The sequence below is a fragment of the Pelophylax lessonae genome (assembly GCF_965119305.1).
Source record: "Pelophylax lessonae genome assembly, chromosome: 2".
Lineage (NCBI taxonomy): Eukaryota > Metazoa > Chordata > Amphibia > Anura > Ranidae > Pelophylax > Pelophylax lessonae.
The window spans coordinates 274,463,211-274,489,935 of NC_138769.1; the positions used below are offsets into that span (position 1 = coordinate 274,463,211).

Genomic DNA, 26,725 nt, shown 5'->3' on the forward strand with positions numbered 1-26,725 from the left:
ATTGGGATTTGATTTCCATTTTCCCACCCCTCAGTTGTGATACTGCTCTGGGACGTCCCGAAGGTGGTGTATCACCGAGGACTACGTCTGTCGATGAGCGCTAGAGAAAAATGGATTTTTGTAAAATCTTACCGTAAAATCCTTTTCTCTTAGCTCATCGACAGACGTAGTCCCCGCCCCTCTGTTTTGGAGTTGGGTTGGGTTAAATTCTCTAAGCACTGCTTTTTCACATAACTGATTTGCTGAGGCAGAGAGAGAGAGGATATACCCTCTGGGACTGCCCCTAGGGTGTGGCCAGAATTTTTTAATTTCCTGTCTAGTCCTGCTCCTGCGGAGGTAACATAACCCGAAGGTGGTGTATCACCGAGGACTACGTCTGTCGATGAGCTAAGAGAAAAGGATTTTACGGTAAGATTTTACAAAAATCCATTTTTTTGCTTAACCGCGCCTTTCTTTTGCTCCTAATAAAAAAGATGTGTGTGACGCCTTTTGCAGTGGACTTAACGCTTACAACAAGAACAGGCATTAACTTATCACTGAGGCTTTAAGTCCACTGCAAAAGGCTTTGCTACTCTGCGTCACACACATCTGCTTTATTTAGCGACAACTTTGGGTCGCATAGCAGTGTGCGTCTTGCAGGTGATTTTCATATCACACAGTTGATAAAGCCTCAGTGACAACTATACATAAATTAAAATTCATCACAAAAAAAATTATTATTTTTCTTACGTCCTCCGACCGTCGCCGCCCCTCATATAGTCTTCACCAATGGGTATTGACTTCCGCTCCGCAGGAGTAGCTAGGCATAAGACTTGTTAAAAACAAAAGCATTTAACATGGCCACACCCATGGGGGCTGTCCCACTGGTCAATACCCCCCCTGCAGTAAGCCATCCCAACTCAGTTTGTCTCTGCCTAGTGTTAGGAGTAGATAGGCTTCCCTGTGCTGTGGCTACAGTCTCAGCCTTCTAGTCTTTTCTTATGATTTTTATTTGAAAAATGTCAGTTTTTTCTTTGCTTTACTAGCTGTTTATTTTGTCAGCTTTAGTTTTAGTCGGATCTTCGGATGAAGATGGATTTTGCGGAGCTGGGAATCGGACTGGCCGCCCTGGCTCTCCAGGGCAGAGGGTCAGAGGGATCCCCAGCCCGCCATCGAGCGTTCGGCTATTGTTTGCCCTGGCACTATGAACGACCCATCCCTGTTCGCAGCAGGGATGCAGCCTGTGAGGTGGCTACCTCACTGGACGCATCTGCGGTTAAGTGCTGCAGTGTCCTGCGTTTTTGGCTAACGGCATTCCCTGTCATCTGGGGTGGCAGTCCTGTGTTGCTGTGTGTCCCCTCATGTCTGTGCGTTTGTGGGGCTCCCGGATGCGATCCCTGCGGGGGTCTTTTTTATTGCACTGCTGGTGCTGTGTGGTTTTGGGGGCCTCTCTCCTGTGTCACTTCGGTGTTTGGGAGGTGCAGACTGTGTGTGCGGCGGCCGCTGCGGCTAAAAACCGCGCAGTCCGCCATTTTGGATGTGGGCAGCATGTCTGGCTTCACTATGGGCTTTGCTAACAGCTTGCTGTGTAGTGTTTTGGCACCATCCGGCGCCATCTTGTGTGTGGCAGAACGATCGTTCCGAGCACATGTCGGCGGCCATCTTGCTGAAGCCTCCCATTACTTTCTATGGGCAGCCATTTCCCTTAGCCTTGCAGCATATAGTTCAGCCCCTGGTGGCCTTACTTCCTTTTCCTCTGGAGCAGCGATCGGTGTGATAACACTCTGTGGGGCTCTGCAGACTGTCTCTTCCATATTTCTCTGTTTTATCCCTTCTGGCTCAGTTTTGTCCCTTTGGGGGGGTACACAGTGTATTTAGCGGTGGGCTGCGCAATCCGCAGCGCTTTTAAAGGGCCAGTACCTTTTTTTTTATTGTGTTTCTGCAATGGAATCTCAGGACAGCAAATTCCCCCCAGCCTTGGTGGGGGACCCCAGTTCTGCTGAACCCCCCGTTATACCTAATTTGGCCGCTGTGGTGGCTTCTTTAGTGTCAAAGATGGAGGTGCTGATGGCTGAACGAGCTGCTAGAAAAAGGCCTAGACTATCTTTCTCCTCTGATTCAGATGGTGATGTGGCTTCTGTGGCTGGCGTGCCCTTTTCAGGGTCTCGCTCGTCCCTGGACCCGCTGGGGTCTGAGGGGGAGGCGGAGGTGGAGGGGGTAGATGATTCTCCCCCCGGGGTCGCCTGAAGAACGCGCAGCTATGGATGAGTTCATTTCTTCTGTAAAAGAAACACTACATTTGGAGGATGAGCCCAATCCTCCGGGCATTGTGTCCTCCTTTGGTACACATAGGACCCGCAAGTCGGCGCAGGTTTTTCCCTGCCCCGCTGAGTTTCATCACACTGTGAATAAACAATGGCGCAGTTTGAAACGCCCTTTCACGGTGCCTAATCGGTTTAAACTGCTTTACCCCTTTGCGCCTTCTACGGATTTGCGCTGGTGTGTGGCTCCCCAGGTGGATCACACGGTGGCCGTGTTAAACAAGGCTACTTTGGTTCCCACTGAGGATACCCCGATGTTCCGGGATCCTACGGACAGGAGGTTGGAGTCTCTGGCCCGTCATGCCTACATGGTGGCGGATTCCATACTCAAACCTATTTTCGCCTCTGTCATGGTGGCTCAGGCTGTGGCAGATTGAACTAGGGTGCTTAGACGCACTCTCGCGTCTGATTCTGCCCCACCTGCTACGCTGGACATGGTGGACCAAATTCATCAAGGGTTCATGTATTTGTGTGATGTGGCCTTAAATGAGGCCCCTTTGGCTGCGCGTTTGTCTAGAGTCGCGGTGCTTAACCGTCAACTGATCTGGCTGAAGAGCTGGTCGGCTGACCAGACGTCACGGAAAACGGTGGCTGATTTTCCCTATGCAGGGTCTCGCCTGTTTGGCGAGGCTTTAGATACCTTGGTGAAAGGTGTCAATGGGGGCAAAAGCACTCTTCTCCCCAAAATCCGAAGAACAAGCCTTTTCGCGGCAAGCGGGGTCCCGCTTTTAGACCCAATCAGGGGTCCTTTCGTGCCTTCAAGCCACAAAACAAGGGTAAACCTTTCAAGGGCCAAGGTGGCCAGAAAAAGCCCAGGGCGGGCAAGCAGAAGTCTGGCCATGCCGGTGCGGTGGCTCAATCCGCCTCTGCCTGAAGGGACGCCCTCACCCATTTTAGGGGTGGGGGGACGTTTGCGCAGTTTCCTCCGACCTTGGCTGCTCCGAATCCCGGACAGGTGGGTTCAGGAAATCATTTGATCGGGATTCAAGATCGAATTCCTTTCACGGCCGGCGGACAGATTCTTTCCCTCAAATCTTCATTTGACCCCAGGGCGCCTGCAGGACCTGCATCAAGCGGTGCAGGATCTCCTTGCCCAGGGGGTGATTGTCCCGGTGCCTCATCGGGACAGGTTTCGGGGGTTTTACTCAAATCTGTTCACTGTGCCCAGAAAGGAGGGCAAGGTGCATCCTATCCTGGACTTAAAAGCTCTGAACCGCATCGTGCGCGTTCGAAAGTTCCGCATGGACTCTCCCCCATCGGCGGTGGCCACCGTGAGTCCAGGAGAATTTCTGGCCTCTATCGACCTGAAGGATGCGTACCTGCACATCCCCATTTTCGAGGGTCATCAGAGGTATCTCCGGTTCGCCATATCGGTGGACCACTATCAGTTCGTAGCGCTACCTTTCGGTCTCGCTTCGGCTCCAAGAGTCTTTACCAAAGTGCTGGCGCCTGTTCTGGGCCTGTTGCTTAAGATCGAGTGCCTGTCAGTCTGTTGTGCGATCTGTCGACTACGGTACAGACGCTTCAGGAGTTCGGTTGGACCATCAACGTTCAGAAGTCGACTTTGTCTCCTTCGGTTCGTCTTCCCTATCTGGGAATGGTTCTGGACTCTGCTCAAGCGAAGGTTTTTCTGCCGGAGGACAAGCTCTGGACCCTTCAGGACGAGATCAGGTCCCTCAGGGACAACCAATCCTCATCACTCAGGACCTGTATGCGGTGTCAGTTGATGGTGTCAGCCTTCGAGGCGATACCCTTTGCTCAGTTTCACACACGGTCTCTCCAAGCGGAGATCCTTACCAGGTGGGACAGACTACCTCAGTCCTAGGATCTGAGTGTCTCGTTGAGTCGCCGAACCAGAATGGATCTTCTGTGGTGGCTTCAGTCCCCGGCTGTGTCGGAAGGCAAATCCTTCCGTCCGTTACTGTGGACAGTGATTACCACAGATGCCAGCCTGTCGGGCTGGGGTGGAGTACTGGGCAACCTGTCTGCCCAGGGCACTTGGTCAGAGGAGGAATCCTCCCTTCTGATCAACATATTGGAATTAACAGCGATCAAACTCTGTCTCTTCCAGTGGTCGGATCGACTTCGGGGTCGTCCCGTTCGGGTACAGACGGGAAATGCTACCGCGGTGGCGTACATCAACCACCAAGGGGGCACCAGGAGTGCCCAGGCGGCCGGGGAGGTGACCGGCATTCTGTCTTGGGCCGAGGCTCATGTCCTGGCGATTTCGGCAGTTCACATTCCGGGTGTGGAGAATTGGCAGGCAGATTATCTGAGCTGCCAGACCCTGGATCAGGGGGAATGGTCCCTACACCCGGAGGTCTTCCAAATGCTGTGTGCGAAGTGGGGATCCCCGGATGTGGATCTGTAAGCGTCTCGGCTAAACAACAAGGTGGAAAGGTTCGTGGCAAGATAGCGCGATCCTCTGGCGGACGCCTCGGATGCGCTGGTGGCCCCTTGGCATCAGTACCGTCTGATGTATGCCTTTCCTCCGATTCAGTTGTTATCCAGGTTCCTTCGCAGGTTGGCCTCGGAACCGAACTTGGTGATTCTGGTGGCACCGGACTGGCCACACCGGTCCTGGTACGCGGACATCGTTCACCTAGCAGTCGCGCCTCCTTGGCGACTGCCAATGCGAGAAGATCTACTGTCTCAGGGACCGATCTTCCATCCTGCTTTACAGTCGCTGGCTTTAACGGCCTGGCTGTTGAAAGCCAGGTCCTGAGAGACAGGGGTCTCTCCCGAGAGGTCATTCCTACCTTAATCAAGGCTAGAAAAGCCTCGTCTGGTAAAATTTATTACCGTACCTGGAAAGCTTATTTTGCCTGGTGTGAGTCCAGAGGGTTTTCTCCTCGCTCATACTAGGTGACAAGAGTGTTGGCTTTCCTCCAGTCTGGTGTGGACCAGCGCTTGGCGCTGGCCACGATAAAGGCCAGGTATCTGCACTGGCTGTTCTTTTTCAACGCCCTGTGGCGTCTCATTCCTTAATTCGCACCTTTATTCAGGGTGTGCAACATTTGGCCCCTCCCCGGAGGGAGCCTTTACCTCCATGGGACTTGAACTTTGTTCTGTCCGTGTTACAGCGTTCTCCCTTTGAAAACATCCGGGAGATATCGTTGCCTCTGCTGCCTAAGAAGGTTGCCTTTTTAGTGGCGATCACTTCGGCTCGCAGGGTGTCGGAGTTGGCGGCGTTGTCTTGCCGCTCCCCTTACCTGGTGGTTCGTAAAGATAAGGTGGTCTTGTGACCTAACTTGTCATTTCTCCCTAAGGTGGTGTCTGACTTTCACCTTTAATGAGGACATTGTTTTGCCTTCGCTCTGTGCGAAGCCTAAGCATCCTAAGGGGGTTGCCTTGCATTCCTTGGATGTTGTCCGGGTGATCAAGGTTTACCTGTCGTCCACTGAATCCTTTCGGAAATCGGATTCCCTCTTTGTCCTTCCTGAGGGACCTCAGAACGGCATGGCTGCGTCTGCGGCGACCATTGCCAAATGGATCAGACAGACGATTGTCCAGGCCTATGCTTTGAAGGAATGGGTTCCACCCTTCCCTGTTAAGGTGCACTCTACCAGATCGATGAGTACGTCCTGGGCCTACTGGCATCAGGCTTCGGTGGCCCAGGTGTGCAAGGCTGCGATTTGGTCGTCAGTGCACAGCTTTTCCAAATTCCAAGATTGATGTTCTGGCATCAGCTGATGCCTCCTTTGGCCGCAAAGTTCTCTGCGCGGCAGTGCCATAGGGGACCCTTGTTTTTTTGTGGGTCCTTGGTTGTTGGGGTTGTTTATCCCCTGGGTTATTTGCTTTCCTGGGCTGTTGCTCCTGTTGAGCCTTTTCTGTTGCCCAGAAGGTTCTCTTACTGTGCTTGTAAGGTTCCTTTCTCTGATGTGGGTACTGCGTTGCCTTTTCTACGGTTGCGTCTCCCACCCCTCATGTCTACACTGCTTTAGGACATCCCATTGGTGAAGACTATATGAGGGGCAGCGACTGTCGGAGGACGTAAGAGAAAACTGAATTTTTGTAAAATCTTACCGTAAAATTCCTTTCTCTGAGTCCTCCGACAGTCGCCGCCCCGCCCCTCTTTTGGGGTTTTTTCTTGTACACTTGCTGCTATGCCAGTGGTTCTCAATTCCGGTCCTCGGGACCCACCAACAGGCCAGGTTTGCAAGATAACTAAATTACATCACAGGTGATCTCATTTGCTGCTCAGTGATTGCAGTATTCTAGTCTGCATCCCCCAAGGTAATACTTAAAATCTGGCCTGTTAGTGGGTCCCGAGGACCGGAATTGAGAACCACTGTGCTATGCTACCAAACTGAGTTGGGATGGCTTACTGCAGGGGGGTATTGACCAGTGGGGCAGCCCCCATGGGTGTGTCTGTTAAATGCTTTTGATTTTAACAAGTCTTATGCCTAGCTACTCCTGTGGAGCGGAAGTCAATACCCATTGGTGAAGACTATATGAGGGGCGGCGACTGTTGGAGGACTCAGAGAGGAATTTTACGGTAAGATTTTACAAAAATTCAGTTTTTTCTTAGAATTTCAGTAGCGCACGGATGGTGTTACCCTCCTTTCATAAAGTGCAAATAAATAAATTGCATAAATAATCCAAAACATCCAACTAAGCAAGAACAGAGTCCTTCAAAGGTCTTTGTTTATGTAGTGCCAGAGCCGGTGGTGGTGACATTGTACGGTGGTTCCTATAACTGACACCAATGACCCTGCATTAAAGGCACTGTGTATTGCTCTGGCACTACATAAACAAAGACTTTTGAAGGACTCTGTTCTTGCTTAGTTGGATGTTTTGGATTATTTATGCAATTTATGCACTTTATTTATTTGCACTTTATGAAAGGAGGGTAACACCATGCCTGCGCTACTGAAATTCTAAGAACAATAATCTGTTTTTTTTTTGTGATTAATTTTAATTTATGTATAGTTGTCACTGAGGCTTTGGCAACTCTGCGCGGTGAAATTCACCTGCAAAACACACACTGCTATGCGACCTAAAGTTGTCGCTAAATACAGCAGATGTGTGTATCGCTGAAATATATTTTGCACAATAGCTGACTAGCAAGCATGTATACCTGCTGTAGATATATCAGCAGTGCAACGTGCTCACTAGACGCAACCCTGACACTTAAAAGTATCCCTACAAAAACTAGATTATTGACTCTAACTATAGTGGTATATAGTACCCTAACTACACTGCATATGCCTTTCCTCACACTAAAAGAACAGCTCCATACAGCAGAAGATAATTTCTAACTGACACTGTCCCTTTAGATTTTTTTTTTTTCTAACTACACTGACAGTCTTTCTGTAAGCTGACTGCTCTTCTGCTGATCTGGAGCAATCGGCTATGCAGCAAACGTTGTTTAACAAAGCAGGAGTAACACAAATGATTCCACTCTCTTCCGAAGCCTCTGTATTACAGTGCTAGAGGTTAGGCGGTTCTATGTTATATACTGGGGGGGCGTATTCACTCCTGATTGGCCTCTGGTCCCCGTAGTCACTCCAATCATGTTCCTAGCAGACTCCTGCCCCCTCATTGGCTTTTACTGATGTTTCTGGGCCAATCACTCGCTTTTAAAGCCCACTTCCTGTCCCATTGCATTTTGGGTGGTTCTGGTGACCGAATTCCGAACTTTTACTGCAAAAAGTTCGGAATTTGGCCGAATTTCGAACACCCAATGTTCGGGTCGAACCGATGGTCGACCCGAACCGTTCGATCATCCCTATCCGTGAGTACTGGGAAGGTTGCCAAGGAGTCTGCCCAGGAAGGGGATAGAGTCAGTAGATGGGTGTCAGCACACACAGGCAGTGAAAGTAAAGGGGGTGCCAATTTGAACTATGAAGAGAATGATCTAAAAATTAGCTTTCTGCATTATCTTCACTTCAGTGGCAAGGTGAAGCAGCGGCCTTGCTGCACACTACAGCTAGTTGTCCTCAAGATTGTGCATAGTTCATAGTTGGATTATCCCACTCATCCCTTCTCCTGTCCTATCCCAGTTCTAAATAAAAACACAAAAAACCAACATCCCCTGGATTGATTATTGACTGAGCCTGGGACTTTCAATGCTGTTTGTCTGCTACCAGTTGCTAAGGGTAACCCAGGGGAATCCAGAAAGTGTAAATTCTCTGTAGTCCTCTAGGGCAGTGGTCCTCAACCCTGGTCCTCGGGGCCCACTAGCAGGCCAGATTTTAAGTATTACCTTGGGGAGATGCAGACTAGACTACTGCAATCACTGAGCAGCAAATGAGATCCCCTGTGATGTAATTTAGTTATCTTGCAAACCTGACCTGTTAGTGGGCCTTGAGGACCACTGCTCTAGGGGGCAGTGCTACATTAGGACTGTCCTTTATAGCTTTTTTTGCCATTGTTCAATCACCTGAAGGCAGCAGCATAACCCATGGTCTACAACTGATTCCTCCCAAGGAAAGATTCAAACGGACTTGAATACCCCTATAATAGTTTATGGTGATGGCTTATTTGGTTCATTTTCTTCAGAACGGAAAGATGCTGCTGTCCTTTCCTACATATGGTTTTTTCCTTATCTTTTTCTAGATGGAGTACATGGCCCAGCACCTGGTCTTTGCAAATTGTATTCCCTTAATTTTAAAGTTTTTTAATCAAAATATCATGTCGTACATCACAGCTAAAAACAGGTAATAGACAGCAGAGAATTATGGGTAAGATGCATTTCTGTCATATATATATATATATATATATATATACAGTGGGGATCGAAAGTTTGGGCACCCCAGGTAAAAATTTGTATTAATGTGCATAAAGAAGCCAGGGAAAGATGGAAAAATCTCCAAAAGACATTAAATTACAGATTAGACATTCTTATAATATGTCAACAAAAGTTAGATTTTATTTCTATCAATGACACTTTCAAAATTACAGTAAACAAAAAAATGGTGTCTGCAAAAGTTTTGAATTTATAGCATGCACTGCCCCTTTGCAAGGCTGAGACCTGCCAGTGTCATGGATTGTTCTCAATCATCGTCTGGGAAGACCAGGTGATGTCAATCTCAAAGGTTTTAAATGGCCAGACTCATCTGACCTTGCCCCAACAATCAGCACCATGGGATCTTCTAAGCAGTTGTCTAGAAAACTGAAACTGAAAATAGTTGACGCTCACAAAGCTGGAGAAGGCTATACGAAGATAGCAAAGCGTTTTCAGATGTCAATATCCTCTGTTCAGAATGTAATTAAGAAATGGCAGTCATCAGGAACAGTGGAAGTTAAAGCAAGATCTGGAAGACCAAGAAAAATCTCAGACAGAACAGCTCGCAGGATTGTGAGAAAAACAATTCAAAACCCACGTTTGACTGCACAATCCCTCCAGAAAGATCTGGCAGACACTGGAGTTGTGGTACACTATTCCACTATAAAGAGATACTTGTACAAATATGGTCTTCATGGAAGAGTCATCAGAAGAAAACCTCTTCTACGTCCTCACCACAAAAATCAGCGTTTGAACTTTGCAAATGAACATATAGACAAGCCTAATGCATTTTGGAAAAAAGTTCTGTGGACCGATGAGGTTAGAATTGAACTTTTTGGCTGGAATGAGCAAAGGTACGTTTGGAGAAGGGGCACAGAATTTCAGGGCCAGATTAATGTAGGGGCTATTGGAGCTGCAGCTCCAGGCCCCTACCTTTATATAGGCCCCAGGTTGGCCATATTCACTGTTACCGCTCTTCTGTCACTTGTAAACACAGAAGTCTGGCTTCTATGCTCGCTTCCCCAGGCAGCTCCCTCAGAACCTCCCCACACAGCACGAAGGCCGGACAAGGAGGGACAGTTGCCGATGCATGGATGTGTTTATGGGCTTCAGAGACAGCATCCCATGTTGAATTAGGCATGCATGGCTGCACCCTTCCTCCTCTGGGTGCATGCCAAGGCACGGCCCTTAAGGCCCTTCAAAATCCTCAGCACCAAGCCCATGATGCTCTTAATCCGGCCCTGCAGAATTTAATGAAAAGAACCTCTGTCCAACTGTTAAGCATGGGGGTGGATCAATCCTGCTTTGGGGTTGTATTGCAGCCAGTGGCACAGGGAACATCTCACGAGTAGAAGGAAAAATGGATTCAATAACATTTCAGCAAATTTTGGATGGTTACTTGATGCCATCTGTGAAAAAGCTCAAGTTAGAGAGAGGATGGCTTCTACAAATGGATAATGATCCTAAACGCACCTCGAAATCCACGGGGGATTACATTGAGGCGTAAACTGAAGGTTTTGCCATAACCTTCACAATTTCCTGACCTCAAGATAATTGAAAATCTATGGATAGACCTTAAAAGAGCAGTGCGTGACAGACAGCCCAGAAATCTCAAAGAACTGGAAGACTTTTGTAAGGAAGAATGGGCAAAGATACCTCAAACAAGAATTGAAAGACTCTTGGCTGGCTACAAAAAGCATTTACAAGCTGTGATACTTGCCAAAGGGGTCAATACAAGATATTAACTCTGCAGGGTGCCCAAACTTTTGAAGACGCCATTTTTTTGTTTTCTGTTATTTTGAAAGTGTAAATGATGGAAATAAAATCTAACTTTTGTTGACATATAAATGTCTAATCTGCAATTTGATGCCTTTTGGAAAGTTTTTCCATCTTTCCTTGGCTTCTTTATGCACATTAATACCAATTTTTACCTGGGGTGCCCAAACGTTCGATCCCCACTGTATATGTGTGTGTGTGTATATATATATATATATATATATATATATATATATATATATATATATATATTCAATTTTCACTATAATTCTGTTTCTGTAGTATTTCAGTTCTAGATTACCCATACTGTGTGGTCCATGAACTTCCTGAGTTGACAGCAGAGAGTCTGGTAAGTCTTTTTACTTAATACTAGGGGCTTGTTCACATTAGGTTGCTTTTGGAGTTAAGTTTTGTGTAGCAGGGAGTGGTATGGTACGCATTTTATCGCATTACACAGCTCCCTTCTTTTTGTTTGAACTTTATGTGAAGTGCACAAAGTAACACCTGGTTTATATCACTGCACAGCATCGTTGTGTATAGTGGTTGCTGTGGGGTGACATGCAGGGCCATACGGAGAGCTGTGATATTATGGAAATATTTTGCATAATATTGCACAGCTTTGGACTGCAGAGAAACACTGCATTCTGGTCTGAAGTGACACAGAAAACTGTTTTCTGTGTGTTATTGCAGTTACCTGCATATAGTGTGAACGGGCCCTGAGTGTTTAAATTCTTGTTTATACTTACTGTAACTTATGTTTTGCAATTACAATATCTATACAGGAAGCTGGAGATAATAATCGATTCTGCTGGCGAAATTTGTTCTCATGCATAAATCTTCTCCGTATTTTAAACAAACTGACCAAGTGGAAACACTCCAGGACCATGGTTAGTGAGTCATATATAGCAGATTTAAATTTCTCTTTTTTCTATACTCAAAATATGTTTCTTGTCTGCTTTGTTTGTTAAAATTGTCTTAAGCGCATCACATAGGCTTCTCTTTCCGATGACCTGCCAATGCTAGCGGTCTGACCAATCATGGTGGTGATTTGACATCAACACTTTTCAGTCTGCCGCCTGGTCTTGTCTGTGGTGGGATGAGTGAACAGCATAAAAAATATTTAGATCCCTCAAATTTTATACATTTTTCAAAGTTTCCCTGTGTGGATCTCAAAACGATTTAAAATACTGGACGACTCTGGAAAAAGTGTCAAATCAGAATCAAACAAAGTATTCCAAAGTTTTTTTTTTTTCTTAAAGATGATCGTTTAGCAGTGCCAAACCCATGGCTGTATTTAATTGTGGTCCTACTGCAACATTCAAAGGATGGATTGACACCAGGATGGTATATTTATCCCACACTATTATCATGAGTATTGGGACTCTTTCGGAGTGGCGGTCGGGGACCTTACAAACAGGCGGCTGAGCCGTAGTTTTACTACCCCCTGTCTGTCCACCAGAACTATAAAATAACAGTTGTTCAGATACCACAATGCTTTGCAGCTGCAGCATTTTAAACTCTGGGTGTAGAGTTTTAAAAGCTGCATTGCTCTCCCACTGAGTTCAAATCAGTAAGTGAAGAGGCGATATAATGCTCCCTCCCTGGCTGTCAAATGCCCTCTGAAAAGCCATCTGAATGCTGATTGTTCTTCAGAGGGCACCATGCTCCACCGTGAGTGTGAAAGAGCCCTTACTCAGTGAATCTGTTGTCCTGGCTTTTAGAAGGAAATTTAGCGATAGTGTCAGACACTCTAATTATCTCATTGTAACAAAAGGCCATTCTCTGCCCCTCCACAGCTCAGCGTTCCAATGAGCGAGGAGAAGGCAGAGCAGAGAGCTGCTGACTGACAGCAGCTCTCTGCTCGGGGAGCTGTCAGAACCGAGCACCGATGGTGTTTGATCACTTGGCTCTCAGTGCAGAGGCGCCGGGGGACAGATGCAGCATCAGACTGATGCTGCATCCACCTAGGTAAGTATAAATGGGGAAAAACTCTGAATCCTATACTTCTCTTTGAAATCTACTCCCCTGTGGAATAACCACAAACTAATATAGGTCCAAAAAAGAAGTTGAATTTTAAAGGGGTTAAATTTATTTATTTATTTTTTGGGGGGGGTTTTAGTCACTATTGATAAACCCTACTAAAATAATTTTATGGATAGCAAACAAAATCACCCCATATATATTAGGTAAAGCTCATTGCCACAATTATTCAGTACTGTCTCATTTCATCTTACCTTACGAACTCCAGTTGTTACTGGTACCCCCCAAACTTTAGCTAGTGATAGGCACAAGATGTTTGGCATATTTCTAAGGAATGATGTAGACCACAATTCTTGATTCATTACCTCTAGTGTCTTTATCCGCTTCTCAGAGATATAGTTGTTTTCTCTCTAGTGTCTTTATCAGCTTCTCAGCGATATAGTTGTTTTCTATCTCCATTTTTTTTTTTTTTAACATGCCTTATTTATAAGTGAGAAACTTCTTACAATCCACAATGGATAACAGAACAATAAAAAGGCAGGGGACAAGAAGTCTTTTGGACAATAAAACTTTCCGTTTTACATACAGCATTTAAACCAAGATGCAGAGATGAAAAGGCTCCAAGTCACTTCCGCGGACCTCTGAGGGTCCTTAAATATGAGATTGAAACCGTACATGGAAAAAGAAAGGGGAAGCATACTTTCATTGAATCAAAACTGTTGCACTACAATCCAAAAATAGCCTAGAAGGTCACCGCTGTTGGTGACTCTGCTGTTTGTGGTGGAAATTAATGGGGTTTGGAGCAAAGGAATTTGTCGGTGCGCTAAAAAGCGCACTTGTGGATATTAATACGCGCCAAGCACCAATAATCCCTTGTACTGAAAAGTACAATGTACAGCTCTTTTATATAAAGAAATCCTAGCGCGCTCGGCAACAAAGAAGGAAACAGGTGCAAGCTGTGTCATTATCAATGCCAACAGAAGATTCCCTGCTTCAGTGCAGAGACCTGGTTTATTTATAGTCAGGAAAAAGGGGTTTACAGTGGGAGGGGACAAATGTAAAACCAATCACACGCGTTTACATTTAAAAGTTCAATAGAAAGGGGAGTGTATGTTCATGCATGAGCGGAGCCACGTACCTGTTTCCCGCCGTTGGACGCACGAGCGACCATGCACTATTGCTAGCAATGAAACCGACGTGTAGGAAAAATGCCCGCCAAACACTATACAATGGAAATAGCGTGTATCTCATGAACGTTGCCCCGCTAATACGTGTGCATCCACTCCCATAATAACCTGTTAGAATGAATCCTCTAAATATAGTTCCTAAAGACCATATTTGATAGTGATTATGCTATTGTTCCAGTAAATGAGACTATAGCTGCAAACGAAAATAGCAGCAATATTTCAATCATGCGGATCAAGCATAATAGAAAGCTACCAGCCATTATTCCAGCAAAAAGTCAGATATTATTAAAACGATAATAATTCCACTTTACAAACATACCTCCGCCAGTGAATACTGGGGCCCCGGATGGCTGATATACATTTGCGCGATAGAGTTCGCATCACACTGCCATAGATCCGGACCGACACTTGCTCATTCGTGTAGCCGTTCAGAGCTCCTGCCAATATGGATGATCAGGCAAGTAGGATGCGGTCTCCATTTAATGGAAGGTTTCCACAACTACAGGGCTTTCCTCAATGCCAGTTAAAGCCATATTCGCTGTGCATATTGCGATTACCGGTAAACCATCACTGGGAGACATAATGGCAGTTAAACTAAACACACATTCTTAAAAAATGTCCACACAAATAGCAATAAAATTTCCACAATATATTGCAAGGGCCATCTGGAACCTGGTGGGGAGTGCACAACCATTATGTAATAAATGCTAACAAGAGGGCAGGGAAAGAGGCGATGGGTGAGGGCAGCTTCAAATGGAAAGTATGGGAACCTAAAGTGGTTGTAAAACCTCACATATACCCAGTGAAGTGACTGGCCTCAGGTGATACAAAGATAAAACGTTTCCTCCTATATAAGTTGTGCCTGTCTGCAGTCTTGTCTCCTGTCTTGTCTCCGCTACATCCTCTACAATTGCTGACTTAATAAATCCTTGTCTAAGAGTTCAGAAAAAGGGGATGGAGAGCTGAAATTACACTCTACAAAGCTCAGTGAGAAGAGCTGATTGGAGGAAAAGGACACACCCCCTTCACACAGGGAAAAAGTTGAGGCTGCCAATTAGCTGGAGCTCCCCCCTCTGTCACCATTTTTTCTCTTGGTGTCAGGAAATCTTGTCAGAATTGACTCACACTTATAGCAGAGAAACGAAGCAGCAGATAGAAATAACAGTGCTGTAAATTGGGACAAGTACGCACTATAGAGGGATACTGCTCAAAAAAATAAAGGAACACTTTTTAACCAGAGTATAGCATCAAGTCAAGTAAACTCCGGGGATATTGATCTGGTCAGTTAAGTAGCAGAGGGGGTTGTTGATCTGTTTTAGCTGCTTTGGTGTTAATGAAATTAACAGATACACTAGATGGGCAACAATGAGATGACCTCTAAAACAGGAATGGTTTTACAGGTGGAGGCACTGACACTTTTTTTTTTTTTTTTCACTACTCCTCTTTTCTGACTGTTTTTCACTTGTTTTGTATTTTGCTAGGGTAAGTGTCACTACTGGTAGCATGAGGTGATACCTGGACCCTATAGAAGTGGCACAGGCAGCCCAACTCCTCCAGGATGGCACATCAATACGTGCCATTGCCAGAAGGTTTGCTGTGTCTCCCAGCATAGTCTGGAGGAGATTCCAGAAGACAGGCAGTTACTCTAGGAGATCTGGACAAGGCTGTAGAAGGTCCTTAACCCATCAGCAGGGCTGATATCTGCTCCTTTGTGCAAGGAGGAACAGGATGAGCACTGCAAGAGCCCTACAATATTACCTCCAGCAGGCCACTGGTGTGAATGTTTCTGACCAATCAGAAACAGACTTCATACAGGTAGCCTGAGGGGCGACCATCCTCTAGTGGGCCCTGTGCTCACTGCCCGGCACCATGGAGCTTGATTAGCATTTGCAATTGACCACCAAGATTGGTAGGTCGGCCACTGGCACCCTGTGCTTTTCACAGATGAGAGCAGGTTCACCCTGAGCACATGTGACAGACGTGAAAGGGTCTGAAGAAGCCATGGAGAACGTTTTGCTGCCTGTAACATTGTTCAGCATGACCAGTTTGGCGGTGAGTCAGTGATGGTCTGGGGAGGCATATCCATAGAGGGACGCACAGACCTCTACAGGCTAGACAATGGCACCCTGACTACCATTATGTATTGGGATGAAATCCTTGGACTCATTGTCAGACCCTACACTGGTGCAATGGGTCCTGGGTTCCTCCTGGTGCACAACAATACCCGGCCTCATGTGGTGAGAGTATGCAGCCAGTTCCTGGAGGATGAGGGAATTGATACGATTGAATGGCCCCCACGCTTGCCTGACCTAAATCCAATAAAACTCTGGGACATTATGTTTCGGTCCATCCAAAGCTGCCAGGTTGCACCCCAGTATGTTCAGGAGCTCGGTAAAGCCTTGGTTCAGATCTGGGCGGAAATACCCCAGGTCACGATACATCATCTCATTAGGAACATCCCCCGACATTGTCAGGCATGCATACAAGCACATGGGGGTCATACAAACTACAGAGTACCATTTTGAGTTGCTGCAATAACATTTCAGCAAAATGGACTAGCCTGCTGCATCATGTTTTCACTTTGATTTTCGGGGTGTCTTTGAATTCGGCCCTCTGTAGGTTGATCATTTTCATTTCCATCAAATGATGTGGCGTCCTTTCCTTCCTAAAATATTACCCAGTCAATATCAGTAGAGATATCCAGCAGGATATTTTTCCCCATTGAGATCTGATACGTTTTCAAAGTGTTCCTTTAATTTTTTTGAGCAGTGTATTTCATGTGTGGTGCTTACAACCACTTTATAATCCAAGGAAAAGACTTAATGAAAAAGAGAAGAGAAGGAGAGACGGAGTTAACAAAAAGGGGGGGTTTAGTTAGGGAGGGTTAAGGGAAAAAGAACTTTGTCCGCTCCCAGGGGGTACCATCTCTGAGCCATCTACAAAAGTAGAGGATGTTCAAGCGAAGGTTGAGGTGGGGCTGACAGAGTCAACAATTACCTGCAAGTAGTTGCCTGTGTATACAAAATACCTCCAGGGCCTCCATTTCTCTCTCAATTTTTCTTCAATGACATGTAAGGTGGCGGACAGTTCCTCCATATGGAGGATTTCGTTAACTTTAGAATACCACAATGATCTGGTCGGCAGTTGCGTTCGCTTCCATGGTGAAAGGATGCAAGCTCTCTCTGCCTCACTAAATGAATTGTTTCTCCGTGAGGTGGAGAAGACAGCTCGGCTCCCGCTCAAATTTACAGATATCAGGTGTTTAATTGTGGATGTCATGTCCTCCAAAAAATACCCTAATTTAGGGCAATACCAGAAGAAATGGGCTATTGTGCTTACCCCCTCAAGTCATTATGGACTTGCATCTGAGAAGCTCGGGTCAATTTAATGGATTAGGCCAGGGACCCAGTACCATCTAGATAGGATCTTGGTACCTATTTGCAATAAAATTTTTGTGAGATAGTTGGAGGGTTGTTTTTTTCTGTTTCGAAGTGAAAGTCACGCCAAGGTCTGATTCCCATATTTTTATAGCACCAAATCAAAACTCCCTGTCAGGTACCTGTGAGGTAGAGTCCGAAGTGGAGCTTGAGTGCTGAGAATTCAGGCGAAGACGTAGTCAGGGAGGTCAAGCTGGCAACATATTGGGAAAAGCTGTATACAAACGAAATCCAGAGAGTGGTCAGGCAGGCAAAGGTCATACACAAGCTGGCGGTGAAGTATGGAATCGGCAGGCTGGAGATGAGTTAAGAATTCAGGAAAAAGTTCATACACAATCAGAGTCACAGAGCATACAGCACACCCAGGGAGATAGTACACACAAACGGGCACTGAGTAACAGGAAGTGCTGGTATTTATGGACTGGTTAAATTGTACATTGTTCGCAGCTGGCAGCAGGTGGGGCTAGTGAGTCAAAAGCAATGCATCCGGCTGGAAAATCACTGCAAAGACTCCAGAGCTTCCCTGTGGCACAACAGGCAGGGCTGCAGGCTGGGAAACCGGGAACCTACCTGTTCAAGGACACCTAGGACATCCCACAGCTGCACCCGCAAACAACACATAATACCAGTGCTGAACCAAAATTATAAGGAACCCAAATGCTACGCTGTAAATCCCTACTGATGTACTCTGGAGTTCTGGATGTGCCATGAAAAACCTGGTGCTGTGATATCTCATAAGTTCCAAGGCTTTGGATAGATGATTGCTGTTTACATGCTTTTATAAGACCACCTATGGTGGAGGAACCCTCCTACACATAACTTGTTTTATTTTGACATCTGCAATTGGTGGTGGACATCCATCAGGATCTTTGTTTGTTGATATATTCATATTTTTTGTGTCACTTTGGAATAGTTGTCACCCTCTGAATATTTTTTTTTTTTTTCAATTGCATTTTGATTTATGATGTTGGTACGCATATCACATTTATTTTTGATAATGGTATGATCCTTTGTATTGGGATACATAAAACCAAGGCTTATTTAATTAACACAGCGCAACATTTGTGGTCCTTTTAAGTGAGAGAGCGTGTGCCTGGTTTAGTGTTATCCGGTTTAGGGTTATCGCACAGAGAACAGCATGTGAGGAAATGAGAGCCGATCTGTGAGGGGCACAGTGAATATATTATTTACACAGACCGTGTCATCAGTGCAGTAATGCCCTGCTCCAGATCTGAGAGGAAATACCCCAGGACACCATACGTCATCTCATTAGGAGCATCCCCTGACATTGTCAGGCATGCATTTAAGCACATGGGGCCCATACAAAATACAGAGTTATCATTTTGAGTTGATGCAATAAAATTTCGGCAAAATGGACTAGCCTGCTGCATAATTTTTTCACTTTGATTTTCAGGGTTAGCTTTGAATTCAGCCCTCTGTAGGTTGATAATTTTCATTTCCATCAAACGATGTGGCATCCTTTCGTTCCTAAAACATTACCCAGTCAATATCAGTATATCCAGCATGATATTTTTCCCCAATGAGATCCGATGCGTTTTCAAAGTATTCCTTTAATTTTTTGAACAGTGTATTTCATGTCTGGTGCTTACAACCACTTTAATAATCCAAGGAAAAGACTGAATGAAAAAGGGAAGAGAAAGAGGGATGGAGTAAAAAAAAAACAGGGGGTGGGGGAATGGGTAATGTGAATTAAGTTCAAGACCCAAATAGTGTTGTCCCTTAGGACAAAGCCTACTTACTTGCTATGCACAAACTGTGGGACATAGGGATGTAATCTGTTTGCTAGGATTTTAGAAAAAAGATTTATATCTACATTAATTAATGCAATGGCAATTAGCTGGGTCTTTGCCTTTATGAATAAGAGCCCTCAGAGAATCTTTCGGTATGGACCCTTCTTGCATCAGAGTTACAGGCCATCAAGAAGTTTGGGGCTAGCCTCCCTAAAAAGGTCATATAATATACCAGGAAGAAGCTGTCACAGCCACCTCTATCTCCCCCGCAGAGATTGGAGATTCCTGCTCTCTCCATGCAAAGTCTGGTAGCATGGGTTTGCCCGAGGATTGTATGTATTCCCTGACAGCCTCTAAAATTCCCAGTCGAAATTTAGAAGTCAGTGGTGGGGTGCAGGTGGTAGAACCCCTTTTAGTAACAGAACACCTCTGCCATTTCCCGCGATAATAGAAGCATAAAAACGTGACTGAGTACTCCATCCAGTCTGCCAAATTTTTTTTTTTAAATGTATTCTTTTTTTTTTCGTTTATCGAGTATAGATCTATGTTTGTCCCAAGCATGTTTGAAGCCACTTACTGTGGACTGTCTCAGTACCTCAGCTGGTAGTTTATTCCAAGCATCAACTACCCTTTTAGTAAAATAATACTTTCTAAAATTAGTTTTGAACTTTCTTCCAGTTTGAGGTTTGAGGTCATGTTACCGTGGTCTTGATTTTGGTTTCATGTAGAAAAAACTGCCATCCTGAACCATATTCACCTCCTTGATGTATTTAAAGGTTTGTCATGTCTCCCCTTTCCCTTCTTTCCTACAGACTGTACATATTAAGTTCCTGAAGACTCTGTCTATACGTTTTATCCCCCCAAACCTTTCACTATTTTTGATACCCTTTTCTGTACTCGTTCTATTTTATCAATATCTTTCTGTAAGTGAGGCCTCCAGCAGACACAGTTTTCTAAATTTGGTCTCACTAAAGATCTATATTGGGGAATTGGAACCTCCTTCCTCCTGCTGGTGGTGACCTGCTGGGGATCCCTCTTGTAATGCATCCTAGAATTATTTTTCCCTGTTCCCACTGCTTGATCACATGGTTTGCTCATTTTGCAATCATCTGAAATAAGTCCCCTTAAACCTTTTTCCTCTGCAGTGCTGGCTAACACTGTAACCCCAATGTTTCCTAGGTATATTATTTTACATTTAGAAACAGTGAACTGCAGTTTCCATTGCTTTAACCAATCTTCCAGCATTTCCAAATCATGTTCCATGTCAGACAGCTCCAGGGATATCAACCCTATTACACACCTTTGTATCATCAGCAAAAAGGCATACCTTGCTCAGCAAACCTTTAGTTAAATCACTTACATATAGATTAAATAGAACAGGACCTAGTACAGAGCCTTGTTGTACACCACTAGTGACTGCTCTCTTTTCTGAGTGAACCCCATTTACAACCACACTCTGGTATTTATCCTTTAGCCAACTGCATATCCACTGAACCACGCAAGGTTTAAGTCCTAACTTTTACAACTTTTTTAATAAATCCTTATGTGGCACTGTATCAAATGCCTGGCTGAAATCAAGATATGCTATGTCCACAGCACCACCCTCGTTCAAAACATTTTTTTATAGTCAAAAAATTCAGTCAGATTATTCTGACATGATCTGCCCTCAGTAAAGCCATGCTGCTGATAATGTGACCTTAATCCCATGTTTGGTCACTAGGTGGGAAATATAGGTAGTTTTTCTAGTTGTTGGCTGCCAGGTTTTTTTTTTTTTAGCTGTTTCTAGGGACCTGACTATTGCAATTAATTGATCAATCTGTTTGCATTTGTGTTTTTCTGAGCGCTATTACGAATTAAGGAACATCATGCATTTGTGCGCCACTGAGGTCATTGTAGGGTTAGCTAAGGATGCACTGTTTTCTACAAAATAGGTCTATAGGAGCTCATGAATTCCAAATCAGATCTCCGGTATTTGCAATAGGGACTCATTTAGACTACAGGGAAGGGGGGCTTAGTCTCATCACAGTTATGGTCAGGAGGTGTGGTCAGAGAAAGAAATGATGTATATTCGGGGGGACGTGGCCTTTTTTTTTATTCAGGACAAGAAAACTGTCAATCCTGGAGTATGTGTGGTGGACCATAGAGAAATTTTAAGTAACCTCTCGGGTGCATCAGTCTCCATGGGTCAACCAGGTTGAGCACATGGAACTCCCTTTTCAGCATTTTAAATATTAGTAGAGTGGGTGAGATAAACCCCTAGAAACATCCAGCAGCGATTCTGGAGAAAAGTTAAAATCTTCACCCATCAAAAGGACTCTCTCCATGAAGTCTAGGAAAGTTGGTGTCCAAGAGCCTAAAGAATGTAGTTGGCTTGCATTAGTGAGGTATTTATTAACCAACGTCACAGTGGTAGAACGAATGGCTGTCTTTAGCATAATGTAGCAATCCTGCGGGTCTAATACCACGTTTAGACCAGGGAGCCACCTCCGCTATCAAAATACTGGCACTTTTTGATTGTGAAATTGGAGAGCTAAAATATTGGGGCAAGGGGTTGTCCTTGTTGGTAATTTTCGGGACACTATCCTGCCAGAAGTGATTTTCATTCAAGAAAGCCACCTGCTCATGTAGCTTTTTCAAGTCAGGAAGAATCCTGCATCATTTCTCAGGTGTACCCAAGCCCCTAATATTCAGAGATGAAGCTTCGTTCTGGCCATGAGGATGTATATGTCCACTGGGAGCGTCTTAAGTGGAGAGGGAGTGCGGGGAAGAAGAAAAGGGGGGGGGGCTGAGAGAGTAGTCAGAATTAAGAAGATATTGAGCTGAGGTGGTGGAATAAAGCCCTCTGTATTCTCAGAAATAGCCCTGTAGAGGGGAAATCAACCAGAAAAGGGCTTGAAGAATTAAAGGTGGGGACAGGGAGTAGGATACTATTGCACTAAAACGTGACTTTACTGGAACAAACCATTCGTTAGAAATGACCCATTGGTGGGGGGGGGGGGGGGGGGACCAAACACAACGCAACTAGGTAGATGTGCATCCGGGTATGACACCAGGAGTAGTAATAATCTAAGAGGTCAGGATAAGAAAACCTTCAAGGGTAAACGAGTACGGAGCTTGCAAATGGGGCAAACAGGGTGGTGTGAGCGTTGTACTACACTGAAGTAATTGAAGACTCTGACTAGTATTATACCATATTATGGGGGAAGACTTAATAGATCACATCCTCTGTTTCGTGCAGCTATTGCTGACGCTCGCATTACTCCTGGGCTCGCGCCCGGATGGGGAGAGGCGGTGGGAGGGGGGGTGGGAGTGTTGCGTTCACAAGTCCTTTCTTACCTCAAAATCTTACATTCCCCCTATACATTAGAGTCCCCCCTTACATCTGTGCCTCCAAAGTCCCATCTTACTTCAGTTTTCCCTGAGGGCCACCACCTTCCATCAGAGTCTCCCCTTACAGCAGAGTCTGGCAGAGCGCCACCCCTAAACATAGCTTCACTACTGTCAGGTGGCTGTCATGAAAAGGCTTTAAAAAGATCCCCTTTTCTTTATTGTACATCAGGGGACACAGAACAGCCATATTCATTACTATCTGGGTTGTACCCCACCTATAGGTGAATGGACACTGGCATCCAATCAAGACCAATCCCCCTATATAATCCCTCCTATACAGTAAGTCCCTCAGTTTTTTCACCAGTGTCTTAAAGGTGATGGTCACGAATTGGAGAAGCTCTCCATGTTTTTGTTTTTTCAAAGAAGAAGAAAAGAAGATTATGCTACAAATCCTGATTAAGATCTCTGATCTAAGCGGATTAGCGATCAGATCTATCCAAAAGTGGAAGACTAAAAGGATAGTACCTGAGCCTTGGTAAAGGAGAAATGAGGTTTTGCCTGTAATGTTGACCTTTTTAGGCACTGGACCCTGGGACCCTGGTAAATCCAACCCCAAAGACGCTCCGACATGGTGCTCTACAGGTCCAAGGGAGTGGCCCCTCAAAAACAGGGGGAACCAGTCCTTAAAAAGAAACCCACCGTGATGGGTAAAGATTGGATTCTTGTTACAAGCAGAATCCTGCGGTGGGACTGGTAAGTCCACTTCAGAAATATTTGTAAAAAATATTTTTATGCACTGTCCCCTCTAAAATAACAGATACTGAGTGCCATGTTTAGGTCTCCACCTGAGACAGTAGGTGTACCAGCTGTGACAAAGCACACCTTGTTTGCTTAAACATTCTGCTCTCACCCCATGTTGTTTACCTGAGACAGTAGGTGTATCAGCTGTGGCAAAGCGCACCTTGTTTGCTTAAACCTTCTGCTCTCACCCCATGTTTATCGTGTAGATTTTTGCCTTGGCGCGGAAGCGCTCGCGCATTCGTCCCCTCTGTAGCTTCGGGTTAGGGAGTACCCTCGGTGGCGTCTCTATGGTGAAGGATCGTACATGGGCACGAATATTTGCCATTTACAGGCACAAGCCTGCACGTGGAGCCAGGGAGGGGCGTGTCATGGCGCGATTGGCGTGCACGTGGATGAGGTTGTGCACGCCGCACATGTGCAGTTACAAGCGCAAACAGCGCAACTTTTTAGGAAGTGTTGCCAGCACGAGCTTCTTTCCGAGGCTGGAGGGGATGCAGAACAGCAGCAGCTGGGTGCGTGAGTCACTGTGGGTGCATGTTTACAGACACGGACAGGTTCTGTTACTTCGGGATAATCAGTGCTGTGTGTGATAAGCTGTATAGCTGGGTACAAGCCTTGAGTACACTAAAATTAGTACCTCAAGTTTTCTTGCTTAGGAGCAATGTCCTCCCAAAAGAGGAGTGGAGGGGCACTATGGGTCCACGGTCAGGATTGGAAGATCCTAGTCGTGCTTCCTCTGCGTTTACCTTCCCTGAAGGGTCAGAGCCGACTAGCCAATCTGAGCCATTACAGTTGTCAGGCATAGTAGCCACAGCCAGTGCATCTGTCTTAGCCTATGTCACTAAGGATGATTTGGCATCTGCGTTACTTGGCCTTGGGGGTACAATTGCTTGCATGATTGCAGCATCACAAGAAGGGAGGAAATGTGATAGATCCCCTCACCTTAGCCCCCTTCTGATTTAGTTCAGAATTGGGCAGAGGATGTGGAAGAAGTAGGTGTAAATGACCCTGTAGAAGGTCAAGCTGAGGTTTCTACGACTGGGGAGTCAGGATCTGAGGAGTCATTCTCGGCCTCTCAATCCCAGAGATTAATTCAATCTCTCACTGAAATGGTCTGGTCTGGATTTAAACGACCTCCCTTAGAGATGTCTGAAGTCTTTTTCCTCTCTAGGCTCCTTGCGCACTCCTCAAAGTCCTCAGGCTTTTCCCTTACATCCGCTCTTGGAGCAGGTAATGTATGCTGACTGGGATCATCCTGATAGGATTTTTGTTCCTCCCAAAGGTTTTCTTTGTTGTATCTTTGGAGGAAAAGTTCACAAGAAAATGGAGTATACCTACTGTGGATGCTGCCATTTCTTCTGTTCACAAATGCTTAACTTATCCTGTGGATAATGCCAAGGTTTTTAAGGATCCAGCTGATAAGAATGGGAATCTTTGCTAAAAGTTGCCTTTGCTGTTGCAGGGTCTGCAATACGTCCGGTAGTGGAAGCTATGAGTTTCAGTTTTTAAAAGACCATATTAAACGAGTTTTTAGGACGGTTCCTTCTCAAGGAAAGTCTGTGGAAGACTTGGCAGATCTACCTCGAACATTGTTTTGTAGTAGATGCTCTTAAAGACTCCATTCAGCAAATGTCACGGTGTGCTTTTTTGTCAGTTCATATGCGCAAAATCCTGTGGCTAAAAAGCTGGTCTGCAGAATTACTGTGTACAAAGTTGCTGACTTTCCCTTTCATGGGGAACGCCTATTTGGAGATGATCTGAATAAATATATCCAAAAGTTCTGGGGGGGGGGGGGGGGGAGTGTGTTGCTTCCAGTTAAAAGGAAAAGCAAACGTCCTTCTTTTAAGGAATCTTCGACTCCCAGTACTTCTAATCCCAGGCTGTTGCGACAGCCCCAGCCATCTGTATCCAAACCAAGCCTTCAGGTCAGGGGCAGAAGAGACACTGGTCCAGAGACCTACCAAGTCTAGCTCTAAAACTGCCCTGTGAAGGGCGGGTGGGGGGAAGGCTACTTTGGTTCTCAGGGGTCTGGGTAGAAATTATTCAGGGAAACTGGGTTCTCTCTATCGTTTATTGATGGACGCAGTCCTCTGAAGTATATCAGTAGGGTAATACCGCCCCCTACAGGAGTAGGACACTAGGCAGAAAAAAAATGTCTGGCTACGCCTATGGGCAGTCCCTGGGGGTATACCCTCTCTCTTCCTGCATAATATGTCAGTTTTGATCTGCCTAGTCAGGAGTGAGGACCTAGTTCCTTGCTGGGATCTTTGGTCCTGGCAGGGGAGTACTTTTTTATGTAGATTTTTTTTAACTAGTCTTTTTTTTTTCCTGTGAGATCTTCAAGCAATTATGCCGGGCTGGGCGACAGACTGGACCCCCATATGCAGTGGTCACCCCAGTCTGGCCATCAAGCGCATGCAGGCCTTAGCTCCGCGCTGGGTCGGCCGTGACATAGTCCCACTGGATGGGGGATGGCCCCCGCGAGTTAAACGTCTCACCAGGATGCACACGACAGGGTCTGGGCTTATGTCGCAGCGTTCCTATTTGTCATGAGATAGCGCCTACCTGTGTTCCTGGTATGGTGATAAGGTGCGGGTGGACGCACTGGCTGTTTCGGTGCACGAAACCCTAAAGTTGGAGGATGCGGCTGTCGTCACTCCTGGGGCGCGGGTTGCCTTCAGCACCCTTGAGCCCCTGAGGGTGGAAAAGTCTTTTCCCTTCCCCACCTATTTTGCTGGCCTACTCGCCAAAGAATGGGAGCGGCGAACACGTTCTACCGGGGTATCTAGGCGGTTTACCATGTGATAACCTTTTGAGGAGTCTCTGGTGAAGCAGTGGTTGTGCCACCTAAGGTGGATCCCCCGGTCTCCAGACTTAACAAGGCTACCGTGATTCCAGTGGAAGATTCCCCGTCCTTTAAGGACCCAGAGGATAGGAAGGCGGAGGCTGTGGCCCGCAACATGTACGCTATGGCGGGGACTGAGTTACGGCCTGCCTTTGCTTCGGCCCTTGTCACCCAAACGGTGACTGAATGGGCAAAGCTGCATTGCCGGGACATGGAGAGCCAGCCTGTCCCTCTTGAATTTGGAGAACTGTTGGACCAGATGGTGCAGGCGCTGCAGTATGCTTGCGATGCTGCGCTGGAAATTGCTTCCCTTTTGGGTCGTCTGTCGTTTTCGGCGGTGGTCATGAGGCGTATGCTCTGGCTGAAGTGTTGGTCTGCGGATCAGGCTTCTAAGAAGGCCTTGACGGAACTCCCCTTTCAGGGGGACCGTCTGTTTGGGGCTACCCTGGACAACATTATTAAAGGTGTTACGGGGAGGTAAGAGTACCTTTCTCCCGCAGCCTTCCAGGGGTAGGGACTCTCGCCGTCGGCGGGGTCCGCCCTTTTCGGCTCACAGGAAGTATTCTCGTCCTTCAGGGGCAGCCGATA

At 46.0% G+C, this 26,725-nt stretch overlaps 1 protein-coding gene across 2 annotated transcripts in view; it reads left to right on the plus strand.

Moving 5' to 3' along the window:
• STRIP1 (striatin interacting protein 1) overlaps positions 1–26,725 on the plus strand; it is a 652,163-nt gene that overhangs the window by 564,201 nt on the left and 61,237 nt on the right. Inside the window, exons 17-19 of one of the 2 annotated variants that reach the window (XM_082245809.1) lie at positions 8,862–8,962; positions 11,089–11,155; positions 11,589–11,693. The exons of the other annotated variant lie outside the window; for it this stretch is intronic. Of the exons in view, the coding sequence (XP_082101935.1) occupies positions 8,862–8,962; positions 11,089–11,155; positions 11,589–11,693 (273 nt within the window). The remainder of the gene's footprint in view (positions 1–8,861; positions 8,963–11,088; positions 11,156–11,588; positions 11,694–26,725) is intronic. 2 annotated transcript variants of the gene reach the window in all.